General features: G+C 34.6%; 1 protein-coding gene across 3 annotated transcripts in view; it reads left to right on the top strand.

Moving 5' to 3' along the window:
* LOC133189585 (caskin-2-like) overlaps window positions 1–20,123 on the top strand; it is a 78,080-nt gene that overhangs the window by 35,173 nt on the left and 22,784 nt on the right. For all 3 annotated transcript variants that reach the window (XM_061324964.1, XM_061324965.1, XM_061324967.1), the window contains 6 exons: window positions 293–401; window positions 1,189–1,437; window positions 7,489–7,559; window positions 14,745–14,945; window positions 19,307–19,498; window positions 19,788–19,898. In XM_061324964.1, the coding sequence (XP_061180948.1) occupies window positions 293–401; window positions 1,189–1,437; window positions 7,489–7,559; window positions 14,745–14,945; window positions 19,307–19,498; window positions 19,788–19,898 (933 nt within the window). The remainder of the gene's footprint in view (window positions 1–292; window positions 402–1,188; window positions 1,438–7,488; window positions 7,560–14,744; window positions 14,946–19,306; window positions 19,499–19,787; window positions 19,899–20,123) is intronic.

The following is a 20,123-nucleotide window of genomic DNA, read 5'->3' as shown; positions in this document are numbered from 1 at the left end:
GCTTAGTATCACGTGACACAGGCTACCCAGCTTCTTATGCTCAGTCAATGAATTATTAGTGAACAGTGAAATACAAATTTAATGGATTGTTGTCATCAGTTTTTATGTGATCTAACACAGGATGAAATTGTGAGGAAGTTTAAAACATTCCTGGTCGTTTTGTGAATTGGAGGTAGAGATGTGTGGATTGTGGTATAATTGATAGAAGCTAGTACAAAATTAATGAAGTACATATATATTCTGGCAGATTGCTCATTATGATTGTGACTCCTACATCTTGATTATTTTACAGGTGCTAGAACAGCGAGATGATGCCTGGAAGGGTGTTGTGATCAGTGATGGGCGCATGGCCAAACCTGGATACTTTCCTCCAGACGCTGTAGTTTTATTGGACAACTCTGGTAACTGTTTGTATCTATATTTTAAAGTTACATTTTCTGTAGATACTTTGTCAACAATGTTAAAAGTAGAGGCATTCATCAGTTTTTGTAAATAACATGAAAATAAAGCATTGAAAGGTCACTTACCCTTTTTGAAACTTCCGTACAAGAATCATATCTTTTCGAGAGAAGTGATAAGATTTGAAAGGAAAATAGAATTTTCTCTATTATTAAAGCATTTTAACTTTAAATGAGCTTAATGTTTGATGTATTTGATCATGGTCAAGGTCGTTGGATTAATTTAGAGGGTTTTCATCTATCTGCTTTAGAATTGTCTCTAGACAAAGCTTTGGCAAATGCCATTGCAATCATTTGTAAATGTAGACGGAATGATATTGTGGACAATTATTAGCTCAAAGAATTGGGTTATGCCTGGTGCCATTTTAACTGATTTGCCGACACTTTGGTGTAAGTTACAAAACAAAAGTTTGGTAATGAGTGGGTCTAAACAATAAGTGATATGTCTGATAGTGGGATTTTTTGGCATTCTTACAATAATGCATTACAGTACACTTGGGTAATAAATGCACTTTTAATGATTGGCTTCTCTAGTATTAAAGGAATAATTGTATGAAGATCAACATTGTGACAAATAAGTCAAGAATGCAGACAGATTTCATTCACTGCAAAATGGTCTCTTGTTTCACAAATGTCATCTTTTGACAATGTTTCTTTTCATGTTAACATGTCTGACCCTTAATATTTCAAAATAAAGAAACTGATTGATTTTGATCCTTTTTTACTCTAGCACATTATCCCAGTCACATTATTGAAGGAAAAAGGGTGCATATGCCCAATGTCCCTGACTTGTTGAATCGGAGCCCAGGATACCTGCAGACCGGTCTAGGAAGCCCTTTCAACTCGGCGACCCTCCCATCCTCCAGTTCTGGGTACCTCCACAGCCCAGGACACCACCAATCACAGTCCAGTCTTGGCATGGATCATTCATTTCCTCCTCCACCAGCCATGTTCTCGCCCAACTCACCTTATAAAAAAGGTAAGGAGTGGATCGTGAAATTTTGGCATTAAAAAATGGTATTTGGGGAGGGGGATCTCAGAATTTTATTAAGGATGTTAACAAAAGTATTTCTGGTCAACAAGGATGAAGAATTACATGCATATATTATCATTCTGTTTACTCAGTTTAAGAATGATTGTCATATTTATTTCCTCCTTGTACATCTGTTTTAAATTTTTATTACATGTTTTTTATGTTTATCATGTGTTTATTTACTAGTATCCTTTTAATTCTTTTCACTTATGGGTAAGGCCCATGAAAATTTTACCAAGGTTTTTAACCAGAGGTCCATTTTTTCCCTCAGATTTATATGTCATTATCATTGTGTTATATACATTTTCAAGTATATATTAAGATTTCTGGGTGTGAGAATGTTGTATTTTATTTTCATTGAATTGAAGTCATGGCAAGGCTGTGACTAATTGTGATTTTATATACCAGGTATTTTCATTTTTCTCATACAATCTAATAATGCAAGGAAAATATCTATTAAAAGCCCAATTTCATTATTTTTTATATGATGTTGATGGTAATTGGTTTGATATTGTCATAAAATCCATTGGCAATGGCACAAAAAAAAATAAGTAGAGATATAATGGTGGGTGGATTTCTATATGTTTTATTGAAGTGTTTAATTGCCATTCTCTTTCATGAATACCATTATGTCAAAGAGACTTAGAGTTATTGTCTAAAATTATGAGAAAAGTGGTTACCGTAGTTAATCATGTCACATATGTAGGAAGTCCAGAAATAGTTTTATGTAGAATTTTTTAAAGCTTCAGGGTGTGTAGGTAAATGCATGTAGTAACTGTGGAAACATGTTCTGTACTTTTTATTGTCGTTGAGGCATCACAGTGAATTTTAATTTTCTGCTGAGTGGCTATGATACGTGGTCTTGGGAGGACCCTAAGCTGTGAATTCATCAATTCTCATTACACCTCTCGGCATGATTTTAACTTGACCAGTAAGACTTCATGAATATTTTTTTTTATGAAAACCAGTGCTTGAGAGCATCTCCCATGTCCAATAGTAGCAATTCATTTCTGAATATCTGTGAAGTGTTTGTTATGTAAATTTCTGTTGGGTTTCCAGTGAGATTTTCTCTTAAGTAGTTTTATAAGTAATATTACATGAGAATATTATTTTTCACTCTTGATTAGAAAGAAGCATTGATGAGCATCACTGAAAAAAAAATACAAATGTAATGGGTGATGTTATCCATTGAGAAGTGAAAGTATGAATATATAAAGTTATGATATTTTTTCTTTAACATTTTTATTTTCTCATGATTTTTTTTTTAAATTGATGAATAAAACATAGGATAATCAATATTTTCATTAATAAAGATGTGTTGAAAAAAACCAATGAGAATGAATAATCTTGTAATGAAAAGATTCAATTCTGTGCTAAAAGAGGCAACCGGAACTTAACTCAAAGAAAAATATTAAAGCAGCTAGGTGAAAATTTTTGGTTTCTTATTGACAACATGATGTATATTTTTGTTAACAATAATTGTTTATTTGCTTTTAAAGTTGACAAAAACATTCTTGCTCAGTTAATAAAGGGTTAAATGACTGTCACACAATGTCAATAGCATTGTACATCTTATTTGTTTGTGTATATCCGTTGTTAAACTTGATCAAACCAGGTGTTTCATCTATGTTTTGAAGGGTCAAAATATTCAATTTCATGGCTTAAATAATAATCTCCTGGCCCTGTAAACATCCTGTAGAGCTTCAATCTGTTGTTGAGTTGGATATAGTGTAGTAATCTGTGAAAAAGTCACACACCCAATATTACATAGAACCAAACAAGGGTTATAGATTACATCTAAAGCCTTACATACAGTACTAAACAAAAGCATCAATATAATTGTAAGTTTAGTAGACAAAACATTTGGATTGCTACAACAAAGTTTTTACAAATCTGTCTTTCCTTCTATATCATTGCATGATACAAAATAAAATGCTCTCATAAAAATTCAGAAGGTCATGTTTGATGTGGTTTATACATGTAGTTAAGCAGGATATATGATTTCTCTGAGTTTGCCCTCCTTGTTAACTTTTTTAGATCTGAATGATCAGCCTTGCTGTAAGTACTTTTGGAGGTGTATTGAAATTAGACCCCCATATTGTGTGGTTTTCATGGCCCACTAAGGTTACCTACATGGCTGTCATTACCTGGTACCAGATGGGGGTCCATCTTCTGACTTATTTTGTGCAGTCTGTCAGGAGATGGGTGTAAAGCTATTAGGGAATACAATACATGTATAATCATCTCAGGTACTTATGTGGTCAGAGGTGGAAATGAACAAAAGAACAGGTGGACAGGTCTGCTGTCATGTGTGTAATGCTGGGTAACCATAGGAAAAAGGTTACAATATCGGAATTCTCTCTGTAGCTAATCAAAGTTTAATGTCGGATAAAGTTCACATTTTATCCAAAATTACTAAAAATTCAAAATATTTCAAGGTCATTTGCTGCTTTTATTAGCTCACCTGAGCTGAAAGCTCAAGTGAGCTTTTCTGATCACATTTTGTCCGGTGTCTGTCTGTCTGTCCGTCTGTCTGTCTGTCTGTAAACTTTTCACATTTTCAACTTCTTCTCAAGGACCACTGGGCCAATTTCAACCAAACTTGCCACAAAGCATACTTGGGTAAAGGGGATTCAAGTTTGTACAAATGAAGGGCCACGCCCTCTTTCAAGGGGAGATAATTAGGAATTAGTGAAAAAATAATGGCAACATTTAAAAATCTTCTTCTCAAGAACCATAGGGCGAGAAAAGATGAAAGTCATGTGGAAGCATCCTCAGGTAGTGTACATTCAAGTTTGTTCAAATCATGACCCCTGGGGGTAGGGCGGGGCCACAATGGAGGATCAAAGTTTTACATAGAAATATATAGGAAAAATCTTTAAAAATCTTCTTCTCAAGAACAGCAAAGCCATGATGAGTCATATTTATATGGAAGCATCCTCAGGTAGTGTAGATTCAAGTTTGTACAAACCATGACCCCCCGGGGTAGGGCGGCGCCACAATGGAGGATCAAAGTTTTACATAGAAATATATAGGAAAAATCTTTAAAAATCTTCTTCTCAAGAACAGCAAGGTCATGATGAGTCATATTTATATGGAAGCATCTTCAGATAGTGTAGATTCAAGTTTGTTAAAATCATGACCCCAGGGGGTAGGGCGGGGCCACAATGGAGGATCAAAGTTTTACATAGAAATATATAGGAAAAATCTTTAAAAATCTTCTTCTCAAGAACAGCAAAGCCATGATGAGTCATATTTATATGGAAGCATCCTCAGATAGTGTACATTCAAATTTGTTCAAATCATGACCCCCGGGGGTAGGGCGGGGCCACAATGGAGGATCAAAGTTTTATATAGAAATATATATATAGGAAAAATCTTTAAAAATCTTCTTCTCAAGAACAGCAAGGTCATGATGAGTCATATTTATATGGAAGCATCTTCAGATAGTGTAGATTCAAGTTTGTTAAAATCATGACCCCAGGGGGTAGGGCGGGGCCACAATGGAGGATCAAAGTTTTACATAGAAATATATAGGAAAAATCTTTAAAAATCTTCTTCTCAAGAACAGCAAAGCCATGATGAGTCATATTTATATGGAAGCATCCTCAGATAGTGTACATTCAAATTTGTTCAAATCATGACCCCCGGGGGTAGGGCGGGGCCACAATGGAGGATCAAAGTTTTATATAGAAATATATATATAGGAAAAATCTTTAAAAATCTTCTTCTCAAGAACAGCAAAGCCATGATGAGTCATATTTATATGGAAGCATCCTCAGGTAGTGTAGATTCAAGTTTGTTCAAATCATGACCACCGGGGGTAGGGCAGGGCCACAATGGACTATCAAACTTGTACATAGAAATATATAGGAAAAATCTTCTTCTCAGGAACAGCAAAGCCCAGATTGTTCATATTCATATGGAAGCATCCTCAGGTAGTGTAGATTCAAATTTATTCAAATCATGACCCCCAGGGGTAGGGCAGGGCCACAATGGAGGATCAAAGTTTTACATAGAAATGTATAGGAAAAATTTTAAAAATCTTCTTCTCAGGAACAGCTTAGCCCTGATTGATCATATTTATATGGAAGCATCCTCAGGTAGTGCAGATTCTATTTTGTTCAAATCATGACCCCCTTGGGTAGGATGGGGCCACAATGGAGGATCAAAGTCTTAAATAGAAATATATAGGAAAATATCTTCTTCTGAAGAACTGCAAACCATGATTAGTCATTTTGATATGGAAGCATCCTCAGGTAGTGTAGATTCAATTTTGTTCAAATGATGACCCCCAGGGGTTGGAAGGGGCCCATTGGGGGATCGAAAGTTTTACATAAGAACATATAGAAAAAATATTTCTTCTCAAGAACAGGAAAGCTATGTTTAGTCATATTGATATGGAAGCATCCTCAGATAGTGTAGATTCAAGTTCAAATGATGACCCCAGGGATAGGGAGGAGCCACAATGGAGAATCAAATTTTTACAAAGGAATATATGGGAAAATTTTTTTAAAATCTTCGAATTCTCAAGTACAATAAAGCCATTTGTTATATTGACATGGAAGCATCATCAGGTAATTTAAAATTCAAGCCCCCCACCCCCAGGTAATCTTTTCAATACTGAACTGATTTGTGCTTTTGCCTAGCCAATGTGCTCAGGTGAGCGATGTGGCCCATGGGCCCCTTGTTTACTAGACTATGGAATAATAAAGTAGAGATGTATAAATTGAAATTTTATACCCAAAAAGGACAGGCTGTATGTATGCCTTTATAATTATTCATCTGTGGAATATCAGAACTGTTGCCGGTAACACGATTTCTGGTTAAACAATCCACATTTTGTTGGAAAAAAGTAGAATTTAGTGTTACCAAGGGAATTGATGAATGTAAAAGTAAAATTTTTATGGTCCAATATCGGCATGATTCAAGATCTGCTCCATGATCACTTCAGTTTTGATATTGTTCTCAATTCATCATTTGAGGCAGTGTTGGCTACTAAACCAAATATTGCCCAATTGATTAGTTAATACCAAGCAATATTACTGGTGGACTTTTGGGGGAAAAACTCCCTTGATACATTATATAAGCTGTATCTTATAGTTCCTAAGTGAAATGAATGTGTACACTAGAATTGATAGTGCCATTATGTAATTGAAATGAAGGGAATGGAATTGCAAATTTAAGGTATATATTCATGATAATAATTTAGATACTCTAATATTTATGTTTGTATTGCACAAATGTTTTACCCAATGCCAGTAAAAGACTGATGAGAGAGAATGTGTATGTCTAACTAGATTCTGACATCTCTCTGCTAATTAGTTTCTTACTCAGTGTTAGAGAAGTTGGAAATAGTCTATAATTACTCCACAGAGATGATAAAGTCTGTTAGAATCCTGGAGTTTACAGGAGGTTTGGGAGGCCTGTTGTTTTTGTGTGATGTTCTGTGGAGCTAAAACATTAATTTTCTTACATCACACCTTTCTGGAGATCTGCATTATTCTGTTGCTGGATACTTGTGTTTGTTAATTGCTCACTGAAAGTGAAACCATCCCACCTGAATCAGGTAAAAATTACAGGTGTCCATTGCTGTGGTTTTCTGGAAGGTATTGTTCTAGCATATGTAAATTAGAGACCTGTTTTTTGATTTACAATGTCAAGAGTATGTTGAGAGTAAGCCCTATTAATACATGTGATTATCAAACCTAACAGTGGCAGTTAAATGCATCAGGATTTGCATAAAGATCAAATTCAGGAGAAGTGAAATTTTATCTTGTTATGGCAGAGTGATTTTTATGAAGTCAAAGAATGTTGCTGAGTTTTGACAGGTTAATCATCCAATAATGATACAGCATGGTCTTTTTTTATTTGTCATTGACATGCAAAAGGATTTTCTTGTTAGATTGTGGGTGTGTTGTCATTATGTGAAAGGATATTGTCTATATATGTAAATATGATATTGTTATGAATGATAATTTCTGTCCTGGCTTTCAGATTGGGACGGTGGTAGTGCCTTTACCTTTTCACCTCCTCAGACTTATAGACTGTACAACACATCGTCAGAGGTAAGTCACCTCCTCAGACTTATAGACTGTACAACACATCGTCAGAGGTATGTCACCTCCTCAGACTTATAGACTGTACAACACATCGTCAGAGGTAAGTCACCTCCTCAGACTTATAGACTGTACAACACATCGTCAGAGGTAAGTCAGAAAACTCAGAATACAAAACACAGGTTTGCACAGGTTAAGATATATGTCAATCATAGTATTGCACAGGTATGATATATGTCAGTCATAGTATTGCACAGGTATGATATATGTCAGCCATAGTATTGCACAGGTAAGATATATGTCAGCCATAGTATTGCACAGGTAAGATATATGTCAGACATAGTATTGCACAGGTAAGATATATGTCAGCCATAGTATTGCACAGGTAAGATATATGTCAGCCATAGTATTGAACAGGTAAGATATGTCAGTCATAGTATTGCACAGGTAAGATATATATCAGCCATAGTATTGCACAGGTTAAGATATTTGTCAGACATAGTATTGCACCAGTAAGATATATGTTGAGTACATGTATATGGTACAGATTCTGAAGAATCATTTGTTGTATGCAGTTTCTGCACATTCAGTATAAAACATGAGGTAATTTTGTTTGGTCTAAAAAATGTTCTTCATTATTTTACACCAAAAATCAATGTTTGTTATGTGTTTTTATCAGATGTGTGGTTTATTTCCTAATTATGATTAATCAATCCCTATGTCTGAATCAGGTTTTTTTTTTTAAGAGTGATGATATTTCATTCTTTAAGCACTGAACCAGGATTTAGTGTGGTTAGATGTTTTTATCTAAGCTAGTTCCTGTTTCTATCCAGAGTATGTATAAGTTGCACAAAATTGCACAATATCACTTAATTATGTCTTGAAGCATCTTACATGTTTGTGCACAATACTCAAACCTTTTAAAACCTTTTAAATTTTGTGAAGTGCCAGAGACTTTAGAATCAACACAAACCTATCCAATTCCCAGATATAGGTACATCCCCTATTAAATGCTTAAACATTAAACTTTAGAGAACATTGGTTAAGTAGCATAGCATGTGTCATCAAATGAAGGCCTTTATACAAGGAAACAAGAAATATAAAGTGACAAGTGTATACAGTCATCAATGCCAGTAAGAGAAACCTGAATCTTAATTCTGGGGTTCCGGGACTTACTTATTGCTGAGAGGAAATGCATACTGTTGACCATGGTCAAAACAGCTGGCCACATCAAGGGAGGGGGAAGGGGGGGAATGTAACACTTTATTATCCCAGCATTACAATTAACTGATCTGTTAAAGCATCTGATAATGATGTCAGCTAATTAGTTTCATGCTGGGTATTTTATAAACAGATATTATCTAGACGTAGCCTAAGCAGGTAATACAAAGTAAAATATTGATATTGGTTCACTGACATTTTAAACAATATATCAGGTATCCATTACATTTATCTGGCTAAAGTGCCAAAATTTGATAAATTTTGCTGTAAATGAGAAGTAGGGGGGTTGGAGAATCAGCTGTTTTTAACTACTACATTTATTTTTTGTTTATGTTTTTAAGACTTCATAAAGATAAGTAACATGACCTTTATTTTTTGTTTTATTTTGACATTTCCAAAATCCATTAATAATTGTTTTTTGGAAATTGTTGTATAAAGTCAGTGAACCTGATTATGGCAGTGATAAAACAGCTCCCACTGTGATGTTATATACTGTATGAGATGGCATGATCTGAAAACAGTTAATTTTGGTAATTGGTCTGGTAAACTCTTGAACACCTTTTTTCTGAATGGGGTACATATGTTCCTCCACAAAGTGAAGAGTTCTACCAATACGCTGTAATACTGATTGTAAAGAACAGAAGGTCACTTTAATTAATCTTAGGTTAGAAATGTTAAGCTTCATCCATAGCTCAGTTCTGGGCTGCATTCAAGATCGTAGCACCTTGTCAAGCTTCTTACTTAGATATCTAGGTTGTATTGAACTTACTGTGTGAATTATTTTTTTGCACAGTTGTCCCTGTTATGACATGTTGAAGATCCAAAATTTACAATTCAAGGCTAGCAATTCAAAATCATAGCAGCTAAGAGCTATGAGCTATGTAGCTGCTACAAGCTTGAATACAGTTCTGATACATGTATATAAAACACCTCAGTAGACAGATGCCCTGTACCTTCTGGCAGGTTCCTCTTACCTGTGTGTAAGATATCTGACAGTCTAAATCATCTTTTTACACATGTTGAGTAATTTCAGCTGATCTGGCCCTGCTCCAGAAGATTGAACTCTTATGTAAACACACGTTATATCATTCCCTTCCTCCCCTCCAGCTGTCTTAATCTCACCCTCACCAAAAGAAGGGCTTCCTGTCGGATCCCACCAGCCTTTCATCTCAATCACTAAGGTGCTTGATCTTTAAACTGAGATGACCAGTTTGGCATTTGAGATCTAGCAAATGATCTTTATGAACCTGTACAAATACCCTTGCCAAATTGTATGTAAAATCTCTCACTTGGGAGGAATTGGAGATTGAAACAAACAAAATCTTTACTTTAGTGTTTCATTTATTTTTATCACAACCTGTAAACGAGGATTGCTGATTTCTAAGGATCACCTGTTTATGTACCCTGCCTGTAATGAACAAGTGTTGAAACCAGAGTCTTTGAACATTCATGTCAATCTGACATCAGTACAGTAACTTTTATCCAACAAACTCACAGACCCTCTTCATGTATGGATTATCTCCCTTTAACATAATCCCCAATCCTGGTGTATGGGATTTGAATAATTGCCTTTATCTGTTTAGTTAATCCTCTATGATGTGACCCCCTGGACGGGGTACATTATCTCCTCCTCTCCTAGTCTGAGTGGCTACAGAAATTATTTAGTCCATCTGGGGACAATTTGTACAGGATTCCAGCACATTATCGTGGCTAATTAATGTTTGTATTATTATAACAAGTACAATTGATGAGGTATATCTAAATTCTAAGTAATTCAGTTACATTGCAAGATGGAAAAGTGTTGTTTGTCTAATGTCAATCATTTTATTCAATGGATTTCCCTTTTCTTTTTTTTTTTGCCTTATGCAGTAGATCTTCTTTGGCTCCATGCATGTATTGCATTGAGTACAGTATTAGCATCAGCATTGTAGAACTTTTGTCCCTTTAGGTTCAGTTAAAGATCAAACCATATAATGAGGTATTGTGAGTTGTTAATTACAGTGTTATTGATGGATAGATTAATATACTGTAAATGTGAGGAATTGACTTTAAGGTTGAGGAAATGGGATATTTCCCTGGTGAATAGGTATTGGTGATTTGTTTTATCATTGAGGTCAGTTCAAGTCTTACACCACACCAGAGTCAGACTGATTGATTAGGTCTGTCTCCTATCCCGATAATTTGATGCTAGTTAGTATTCTACAGCATTAATTAAGCAGCTTCTAATGACCATCTGTTTGTAAGGACAAAATGGCCTCCCTGCTGCATAAAGTTTTGGAATGTTTAGAGATTCTTTTATCTTGTTACAAACTTCATGAATAATTGATGACAATTTAGCTCCATTATTGTTTCCCAAACAGTTTTCTCCATTATTCTAAGAAAGGCTTCTAGTTGCTTAAGGTTGACTTTATGATGTCCTTCTGAATTCCATGGAAGGTTTCTTCATAACTTCATAGAGCTGAAGGTGGTGAATCAAAACTTTATCTCAACAGTTGTTTTAGAGGAGGACTCGAAAAATTTGATGGATTTTGACAGACAATTTGTCTAGAAAATTAGGAATAAAACATTTCTCTTTGGGATTCAGGCTTTCACCCGGCAAGTATAATTAAAAAACTGTTGCTTGTTGTACATCAAAAGAATTGATAGTAAGTGGACTGGATAATACATATGATTACTAGGATTGTGTTCTTTGTGTATCCTACAATTGGTATAATGATTACTACACCATTAACAGTTTGACATACAAGTAAACTTCAAAGGAACCCGAATGAATTCCATTATAATATCACATATCTCTGGAATAGTCCCCTTCTCTATGAACTAACTATATCTAATAAGGCATTGTCCCCTTTTGACCATTGTTCAATCTATAATATTGGCCAGATACCCCATATTAAGTACTCCCCTCACTTCAGTGTTGGGATATTTGAAACCAATCATTGATTGGGGACCATTGACCTCAGGTCAATCACATTTATTTTAGAAGCTCAACTTGACTTTGGTGTAAAGTGTTATTTTAGAGAGGCTTTGGAAAGTTTGGGATTTCTGTAGTATTAAATTGCAATGATCAGGTTTATGGGTTTGTTTTGAGTGAAGCAATAGCCTTTGTCACAGAAATTATCTCTGGAAATGTCCATTTTTCTGCTCATTTGGAATTTGTAATCGACTGTTAGAGTGGAATCTGCAATGGATGAAATGGACACCCATTAATTTCCCATACTCAAAATGCTTCTGAATCAAAGTCTGCAATTCATATTAAAATATTGTTCCATTTGAATGAAACATTCAGATTTCCCAATTCACTCACAAGAATAATTGATGAATTATTAATGGTTAGTACTCTTGAGTCATGTTTGCATGTGGTGAAGTAATGTCAAATCAACCATTGCAATATGCTACTATACATGTAATGAAAACTACTTCAACAAGCGTTATATTTAATGTTTATTGATGCATATACACACTGTATATGTATTGCCTTCAAAATTCTACTATATCTACATCCTATTCATGTTAAAAGTTTTCATCTTTTTCATTCAATATTAACTAAGGTGTTTCTTTGGTACTAAATATTCATAAAAAAGTTATTTGTGGAGATAACCATTCATCAGAATCCTCCTTGCCTGTTGAGGGGAAACCCCCCTGATGGGAACTGTATGCTAACTGGTGCTGATCATGTGGCTAGGTTTTATATACATAGATAGGGCCCTCACAGCTTCCCAGAAAAACACAGCCACGTTCTGCATCAGTGATGTTATCTACTCTGGCATTTCAAAAGGGTCCCAGTAACATCTTCCCCTGTAAAAAAGATAAGACAGCTCGGAGCTGATGAGTCGAGGGTCGAGCCCTCGTGTATGAACCAGGGACAAGTGTGTTGTACTGAGGAATGCTTTCTTTACCCACAGCTTTCTTTGACAACAACATTTGCAGGATTCTGCTCTGCCTCATGACCTACTTGTATTAAGTGTTTCATGTTATGTTTTGCTCCTTTTCATTTGAGGATAGATTTTCTTTCATTTTATGACACTAAGTTTTCAGATTAGTATGGAGTTTGTCAAGTTTTAAGTGTTGTGGAGTACTTGTATTTTATGGATTATGATCAAGGATACTGGAACCATGCAGACTCCATTTATTTAATGATGGAATATTATTAATGTTTTAAGGAAAAGGAAAAAAAAGTTCGTAAACCATGGAAATGGTAGGTGCCATTATATTGTTATTAACCTAACTAGTGCAGTTTACAATGTAATGCAACTTCAGTTATACTCATTTGTATCAGACAATAGAAATTCCCTTCTAAGTTTTATTAAAAATGTTTACTAATTCCTTATAATCCTTTTTTTTTTTTAAATTTTGAATTCTTCCTCAGTTCTTCTGTGATGAATCATCGATGGATGCATTTATCATAAAAAGCTGAAATCAAAGTCGGGACATATTTTATACATATGAATCTGCAAATCTGAATGCATTAAGAAAGAGTACAACAGCTGTACATATTAATTTTACTTTGATTAAATGTGTCTTGCATGCAGTCAGCAATGCCTGCTTTTTGCCTTATCAGTCTGGTAAAATCAGGTGAACTTTCCTCTACTAAAGCTCCATACTTTGATGTCACAATTTTTTTTAATGGCTCTTGGGGAGAACCTAAAAATAGCAGGGAGGAATTTGATTAGGTGATCTCTCGGTGCATCCCCTGCCTGCTTTGCTGTGTTTTCAGCTAGTTAACTGAGTGTGTCATGCCTCTCCAAATGTTAGGCTTATCTCCCAAGAACAGGTGCATTATGATTTTTGTGTTCTAATCTCGAGACATTTCATCAGAAGCTGGTTTTTCAGACATCTTTATGTCTCTTTTCAATGCCTTGTAAATTTTTTCATATTAATTTTGGTGCTATATTGTGAGTATTTTTAAGAACATTAAAATCTGAAACATTGTCAGAGATAGAGAGATGAACTAAACAAAGGAAAGTGCAAGCAGTATAATATATTGCAAGAGATGATACTTTCAGAATTGTTGTTACATTGTTTGATATGACAAAATAAATAAGGATTACAATTTTTCCCCTTCAAAGTTTTTTGGGGGGGTGGGGGTTTTAAAAAAAGCCTACTTTAGTGCTCTTGTATTTTGTATTCAAAGGTCAATGAGGTGTCAGCATGGGTGGAGAAGGGGGAGGGGGGGTCTAATACCCCATTATTCTTAGAGACTTGGGGGTAGGAAATGATTAGTTGACCAGTCTGTGATAAAAATTATTTGTCTCGGTCATCAATGTAATGATCCCAGAGTCTCTTTTGGGGCCAGGTAAACATGCAGCAACCTGATCTAGAATGTGTCTGTTTCCATTTGTCGGCTCAAGTGGAGGTAATTTGTGGTTTAATTCATTGTTTATGGTCATTTCATCCATCAATACTCAGAGATATAGAATTCTGATATGTGTATTTATGAGCCATGCCAAGTATTAAGAGGTTTATTGATAAAACTGAAACATTGGAGACTGGCCTGGAACCAGAGAGGATTTCTCCCAAGTTGCTGGATTTCCAAGCTATTGATTGGTCAATGAACATTGTAGTAGGATGCAATTATGTTTTAAACTGTTACACAGGACCTAGAGGCATTCTGCAGATTTCAAAGACATTATAGAGATCATAAATATTTAGCTTTATTCTACATTTTGTAGAAGTGATAACAAAACACCATTGGAACTGTTGTTGACAAGATAATAACTTTTTGATTTTCCCTGTCATTTCTGTGAAAACTTTACTGACATCTCATGCAAATGGATGGGATAAGATGTGATGAAATGATATAAAAAATTCAACATTTATTGGACAGACGGCATGTTTTTTGTTCGATTCCTGTAAAGTGAATTTTCTTGGAATGTTCCCAATGCATGCATTGAATTTGTGATAGAACTATATATTTTGAGGAATCAAGACTCTTTGGCTATTTCCATGACGTTTTGTTTTTGCACGTTTCAGAACTTGAATGGCCGGATAGTGAACCATAATGGCGAACAAGTGGGAGAGTGGTCATCGCTTCCTGCCTTCGCTAGTGACATAAGAAATGCAGGACATGGAAAAGGAAGCCCGACTAATAGTAACCGTAACAGTGCAGCCAGTAGTGATAGTGGACGAGGATACAGTACAGGACATTTAGACCACGCAAACGCTAATGTTAAGGTACGTAAACAACTCCGTAAACATTGACCACTGTATATGATGTCGAAGTACAGGGTTCTGGTAAGTAAAATATGTACTACAAAATAATATCAGGAAAGTTTTTTTTATCCAGTTAAAACATACCCTGTATAGATAATTAGACTATTAAGTATGTGGTCAATGTAAATCCTTATATAGTCAAATACTCTGTAGGATAATTTTTGTCCAAATCCTGTAAAGGGTTAAAATAACCTTTCTATGTTATAAATATTGACTCAGTTGTTCAGGAAACCCTAAATATTCTGGACTGTGTACGGAAAAACTTGTTTATTGTCAGAAATATGTACTTCCAACAGAGATTTTTAAACAGATTTTGTATCTTCAGACCTGACCAGCAATGTCAGGTTGTACATGTATTAATTCTTTCTTCAACAGACCATATTGACATCCAATAGAACTGGCCACTAATTACACAAGGACTGGACTTTGAGTGACCTGTCACCTCAAAGAGTCCTGGTCTGGATTTAATTATTCATTTAACTAAAGCTACTGATTAGAAATGGAACAATTGTACATATTGAACTCATTGATTGATGTTTGGGTATTTTACACTGCAGTGTCTAACTAAGTAGAAATGGAATCAAGGTTATTTCTCAAGGATGCTTGTGATTCAGAGTACTGAAAACCAAAGTCAACATCAGAATCTGGCAATAAAGACCTAAGAGTTCTCCCTTTTATGTGTCAATCCCTTCCAATATAAACATTGATGAAGTACTCTGTCAACCTTGGATAATTAACCGTAGTCTCTAATTGACAAAGCCTGATTACAATGAAAAATCTGATATAAAAGTAAAATGACAGAAAATAATCAATAGAAAAAATTTATCTTGCTCAGGCATTCTCTGTGTAATGATACACAGGAAGTCCTAAAGGCATGCTGGGACTTTTGCACCTGGAAAAACTTTGACAGGGGAAAAAATGAACCTAATTTCTACATAATTATCATATTTTTCTTTCAAATGAGATCATAACTTGGAAAATAGGCAAAAATCAATTATGCTATCAGCAAATAGAAATGGCCAGCCTTTGGGACAGAACTGAAGCTATAGTTTGTCATTCTGAGTAATTGTTTGGATAATTTTATATGGAATTGTTTGTTCAGAAATGATCAGCGATTAGCTTTTGTAACTGCATTATTGGCACATATGCTTGTCAAGAAGAACAATGCAGGAAGAAGTAATCTTTTCCTCATGCAAACAGTATTCCTAAATAACCTTGTCAGATGGTGAAGAGAGTCTCTAAAATTCATCTCCCAGTGCGGAAAAGTTTCCATTTTCCTTTAAATGAGTTTTCTCTTCATATAGATTTTTCATTTTTTATGTCTCCACTAAAAGCAATTTCTCCTGTATCTATATACTAGTCAGGTTTTAGCTTAATTCAGACAGCAAGTAGTGTTATCCTAGAAATGGAATAGCGTTTAAGATTGGTGAGGTAATTGTCTCCAGGCACAAGTCAAATGGAGCATTTCTGCTGACTTATCAAATCCAAATTTATTTAATTTAAAGCATGAAATTTGTGTGAAAAGAATATTTTTCTCCCAAATCTGTCAGCATTTTTATTAAAGAAAGAAATAGTGTCTAGCAATTTTCATAAGTTCTTAACATGACTAGTAAGTTAAAGAAAAGATTTATAGCTTTGTAATCATTCTAGAGAGAGAGAGAAAGAGAGTAAGGACCTTTGCTAGAGACAAGTAGGAGACAATACAGGCTGGTATGGAAAATGTTTGGGTAATAATGAGTTTCTGGTTTTGTATATGTAAATGAGTTTAGTCTGGTAGATACAGATATGTGATCCCTGTATTCCAGAAAGAGAGAGAGAGAGATCAGATCTGGAAAAGACAAAACAAAACATTGATTACTGGTACAAGATGTTACTGTCACAAAATAACCCTTTAAAATCATAACTTTGATATTAACGGATGGTAAAATTATAGTCATGGTCACATTAAATAGCTCATAGAAATTCTTAATTTTGATAACAGGTAACTTGCACATTAAAATTGACATTTTCTTTTTGATTAATGCTTTTAAATAGTCACATTATAAGACTCAGGCCTTGCTAAGAATTGTCCAGGCCTGGCGAACTTTGATATAATTCACTGTAATTCAGCAGTATTTACTGTGTCCTCTTAGAAGGTTTATAAACTTTGAAAACACATCATGGTTTAGTCCATGTTGTGTAGGGTTTAAAACTCCTTGACTTTATAGTTGAGAGTGCTGTTATAGTGGTATCCCCCCCCCCCCTCCATATACAGTGGCGCCGCGTTTATCCGGACGCCATTTATCCGGATGCTTCACCATCCGGACGATATTTTTTGGGAACCGATTTATTCCACGTTATTTTGTCTCATTAATCCGGAAATTCGCGTTCCGTATCCGGACGGTCAATTTCTACTACAAAACATAATAGTTCATTGAAAAATGACTCGTTTATCCGGACGGTAATTTTTTAATTGTTGTAAAAACATTGGCCATGTGGTCAGTTTGAAGGCGGTTACCTGTGACCTACAAACAATAGCGTCTATAATTAGTGTGTGTTTACCCCAGTTCAATCACACGTTTATCTTTATTATGAAGCTCAAAGAATTTAGCTGACACTGCATTATTGAAATAATAATTCGTTCAAAATCATCTTGCTAACCGTATATACATCGGTAAGTTCAGGAGAATTTTGGAGAGTTGTAAATAAAACGAACAATAAATAACTAGCGATTTCGTAATGCTCTTTATCATGTCGATTGCGTTAGTTTAAAATACGATGTTCCATTTCTAAAAAAAACGTAAATGTATTTGAAACGCTTTTTCCCACACAAGACAGTATAGAAAGGTACATAATCGAAGAAATATCTCTATTTAATGTACTACTGTTTACAAACATCCATTACATATAAAACTGGCGTTACGTACAGAAGTTGATTACGTATTTCAAGGTATTAATTAATGATCGAAATTCAAAGAAATAATATTGATAATCATGAAGATGGCTTGTGTTTACGAATGTTTTTAACACTTTGTTTGAGTTAGCTTGCAGTGTTCAGTTAATTTTATAGTAACCCTGTGTAATGAATATACGGGGAATATACAGGGTTAGTTTATATTTGAACATTTTCAATGATGATGCTGAACACTTCTGTCATATCATATGAGCTTCAATAATTATAATTTATGGCAAAATAAAACAACAGTAGATCCTTGTAGATCAAAATTTGCTTAACCCATGAATTAAGTCACATGCCAAAGAGAAGGCAAATTAAAAAATTAAAAAAGGAGGTCTAGGCATAAAATTGCCAATCCATTTTTTTTTTAATATTGTGTAAGTTACATTTTAATATATTTTTTTTCATTAATCAATCACTGCTTTTAAAACAATTAACCAAAATATAATTTAAAAGTTTTTTTTTTCTTTGCTGTCACATTTGAAAAAAGAATGTACATATATACATGCTTAGAGAGTGCTTTTTGAGATGTGACTCAATTATCCGGATGATTCATTTATCCGGATGATTTCGTTGGGGACAGAGGCATCCGGATAAACGAGGCGCCACTGTACTGTATGTAAAGAGGGTCTTTAGAATTGTTTTAACTTTATTGAGAAATTAAGAAGCTTTTGGCTTTATCAGTGAAAAAATAGCTCATTTATATGAAATTACTGAGTAATTCAAGGTTCCCTCTCATAATAATATAAAGGTAACAATACAAAAAGTTTAAGGAAATTCTTAAGTAGTTTGTTATAATGATCCTTCTTTCTTTATAAATCCCAGAAGTCATGATTCCATATATATATAAATTAAAGTATTGGTTTTGTTTTTATTTCTACACTGAATCATTTACATGAAAACATGATTTGATTATCCCCTAGTTGATACAATTAAGATAGGGAATACATAAAATCTTCCACCTCGACATACCACACTTTTGGGATATGCACAAATTCACTTGCAAAGACAGAATGTTAGGTGATCTTGCTGATTTTTATGGCTTTGATTCTATTTTGATTACATTTTCAGCAGTTGATTGGAAATTATTAGAACATGGTAGATATTTTTTTAATAGATCTTTTAGATTCTTTTATTTAATCTGATATTTTTCTGCGTCTGCACGTGAAACATTAGACAACAGTTGGTAGGCCTCCAAATTACAAATCTGCAGATATGATTTGATTTATAACAAAGCAAAAACATGAAATAATGCTGCTACCAATTTCAGATCTTTGTGTTTTAGATGTTTGTTTTTGATCTCACTCCTGACTGAGTTTCTAAACATCTAGTTGATGTTGATTTAGGTCGATGATATTTTCATATGTCTACTTTGTTTTTTCTTCAGCCACCACATAACTTTGCCAATGTCCAGATAAACAACAATCGATTGTCCAGCCAGAGTTACGAGTCTGGGGTGTCCTCACGACAGAGTTATCACAGCACGTCCAGTTCCAGTGTGGGCAGTCTTGACCGACTGGAGGAATCTGGACAAATGAGCACCATTAATGTGGCTGAACTGTTCCGGGCGGGAATGCCCGTATGTACATATATTATATATGAGTATATACAATTGACTGAATGTCTTGTAGAGCAAATCTTCATTTGAATGGATAATTATTCCTTGAATATTCAAAAGTTGACATGATCGAATTTTATCAAATTTTTAATTAAAGGACTATTAAGTTCATAATTTTGTTGCATGGTATTTTTCAGTAATATGTGGATTATTATGAAGTACTTTAAGACAATTTTGATTTGGTATGAAGAGTCCTATTTTTTTTTTTTTTTAACACATATTTTGAAGACAGCTTTGTTTTGTCTTACAGGATCATGAGGTTATGCGGGTTTGGCTGAGGGACCTACGGTTTGAGGAATATTGTATTCTATTTGTACAGGCAGGATATGACATGCCCACCATCTCCCACATGACGCCTCAGGTATAGTTACAGTTCAGTCCCCTTACAGTAAACCTTCAAGAATTGCTAAAGCCATAATTTATGTTTTGTAGTTGGTATTGCATTATTTTGTACTAATTTGACATTATAAGCATTCAGTTATTATAAGGATTCTTTGAAATTGAAAAACCTCACAAAAGATGGAATTTTGTTAATTAAAAAAAAAAGGGGTGGGGGGGGGGGGGGGGGAGTAAATTCAATCAACCA

Source organism: Saccostrea echinata, unplaced genomic scaffold (genome assembly GCF_033153115.1).
Source record: "Saccostrea echinata isolate AGI-Se365-2 ecotype Australia unplaced genomic scaffold, CSIRO_AGI_Sech_v1 ptg000019l, whole genome shotgun sequence".
Classification (NCBI taxonomy): Eukaryota; Metazoa; Mollusca; class Bivalvia; order Ostreida; family Ostreidae; genus Saccostrea; species Saccostrea echinata.
Note: the sequence above shows the minus strand (reverse complement) of the source record. Positions and strands in the feature narration are given on the sequence as shown.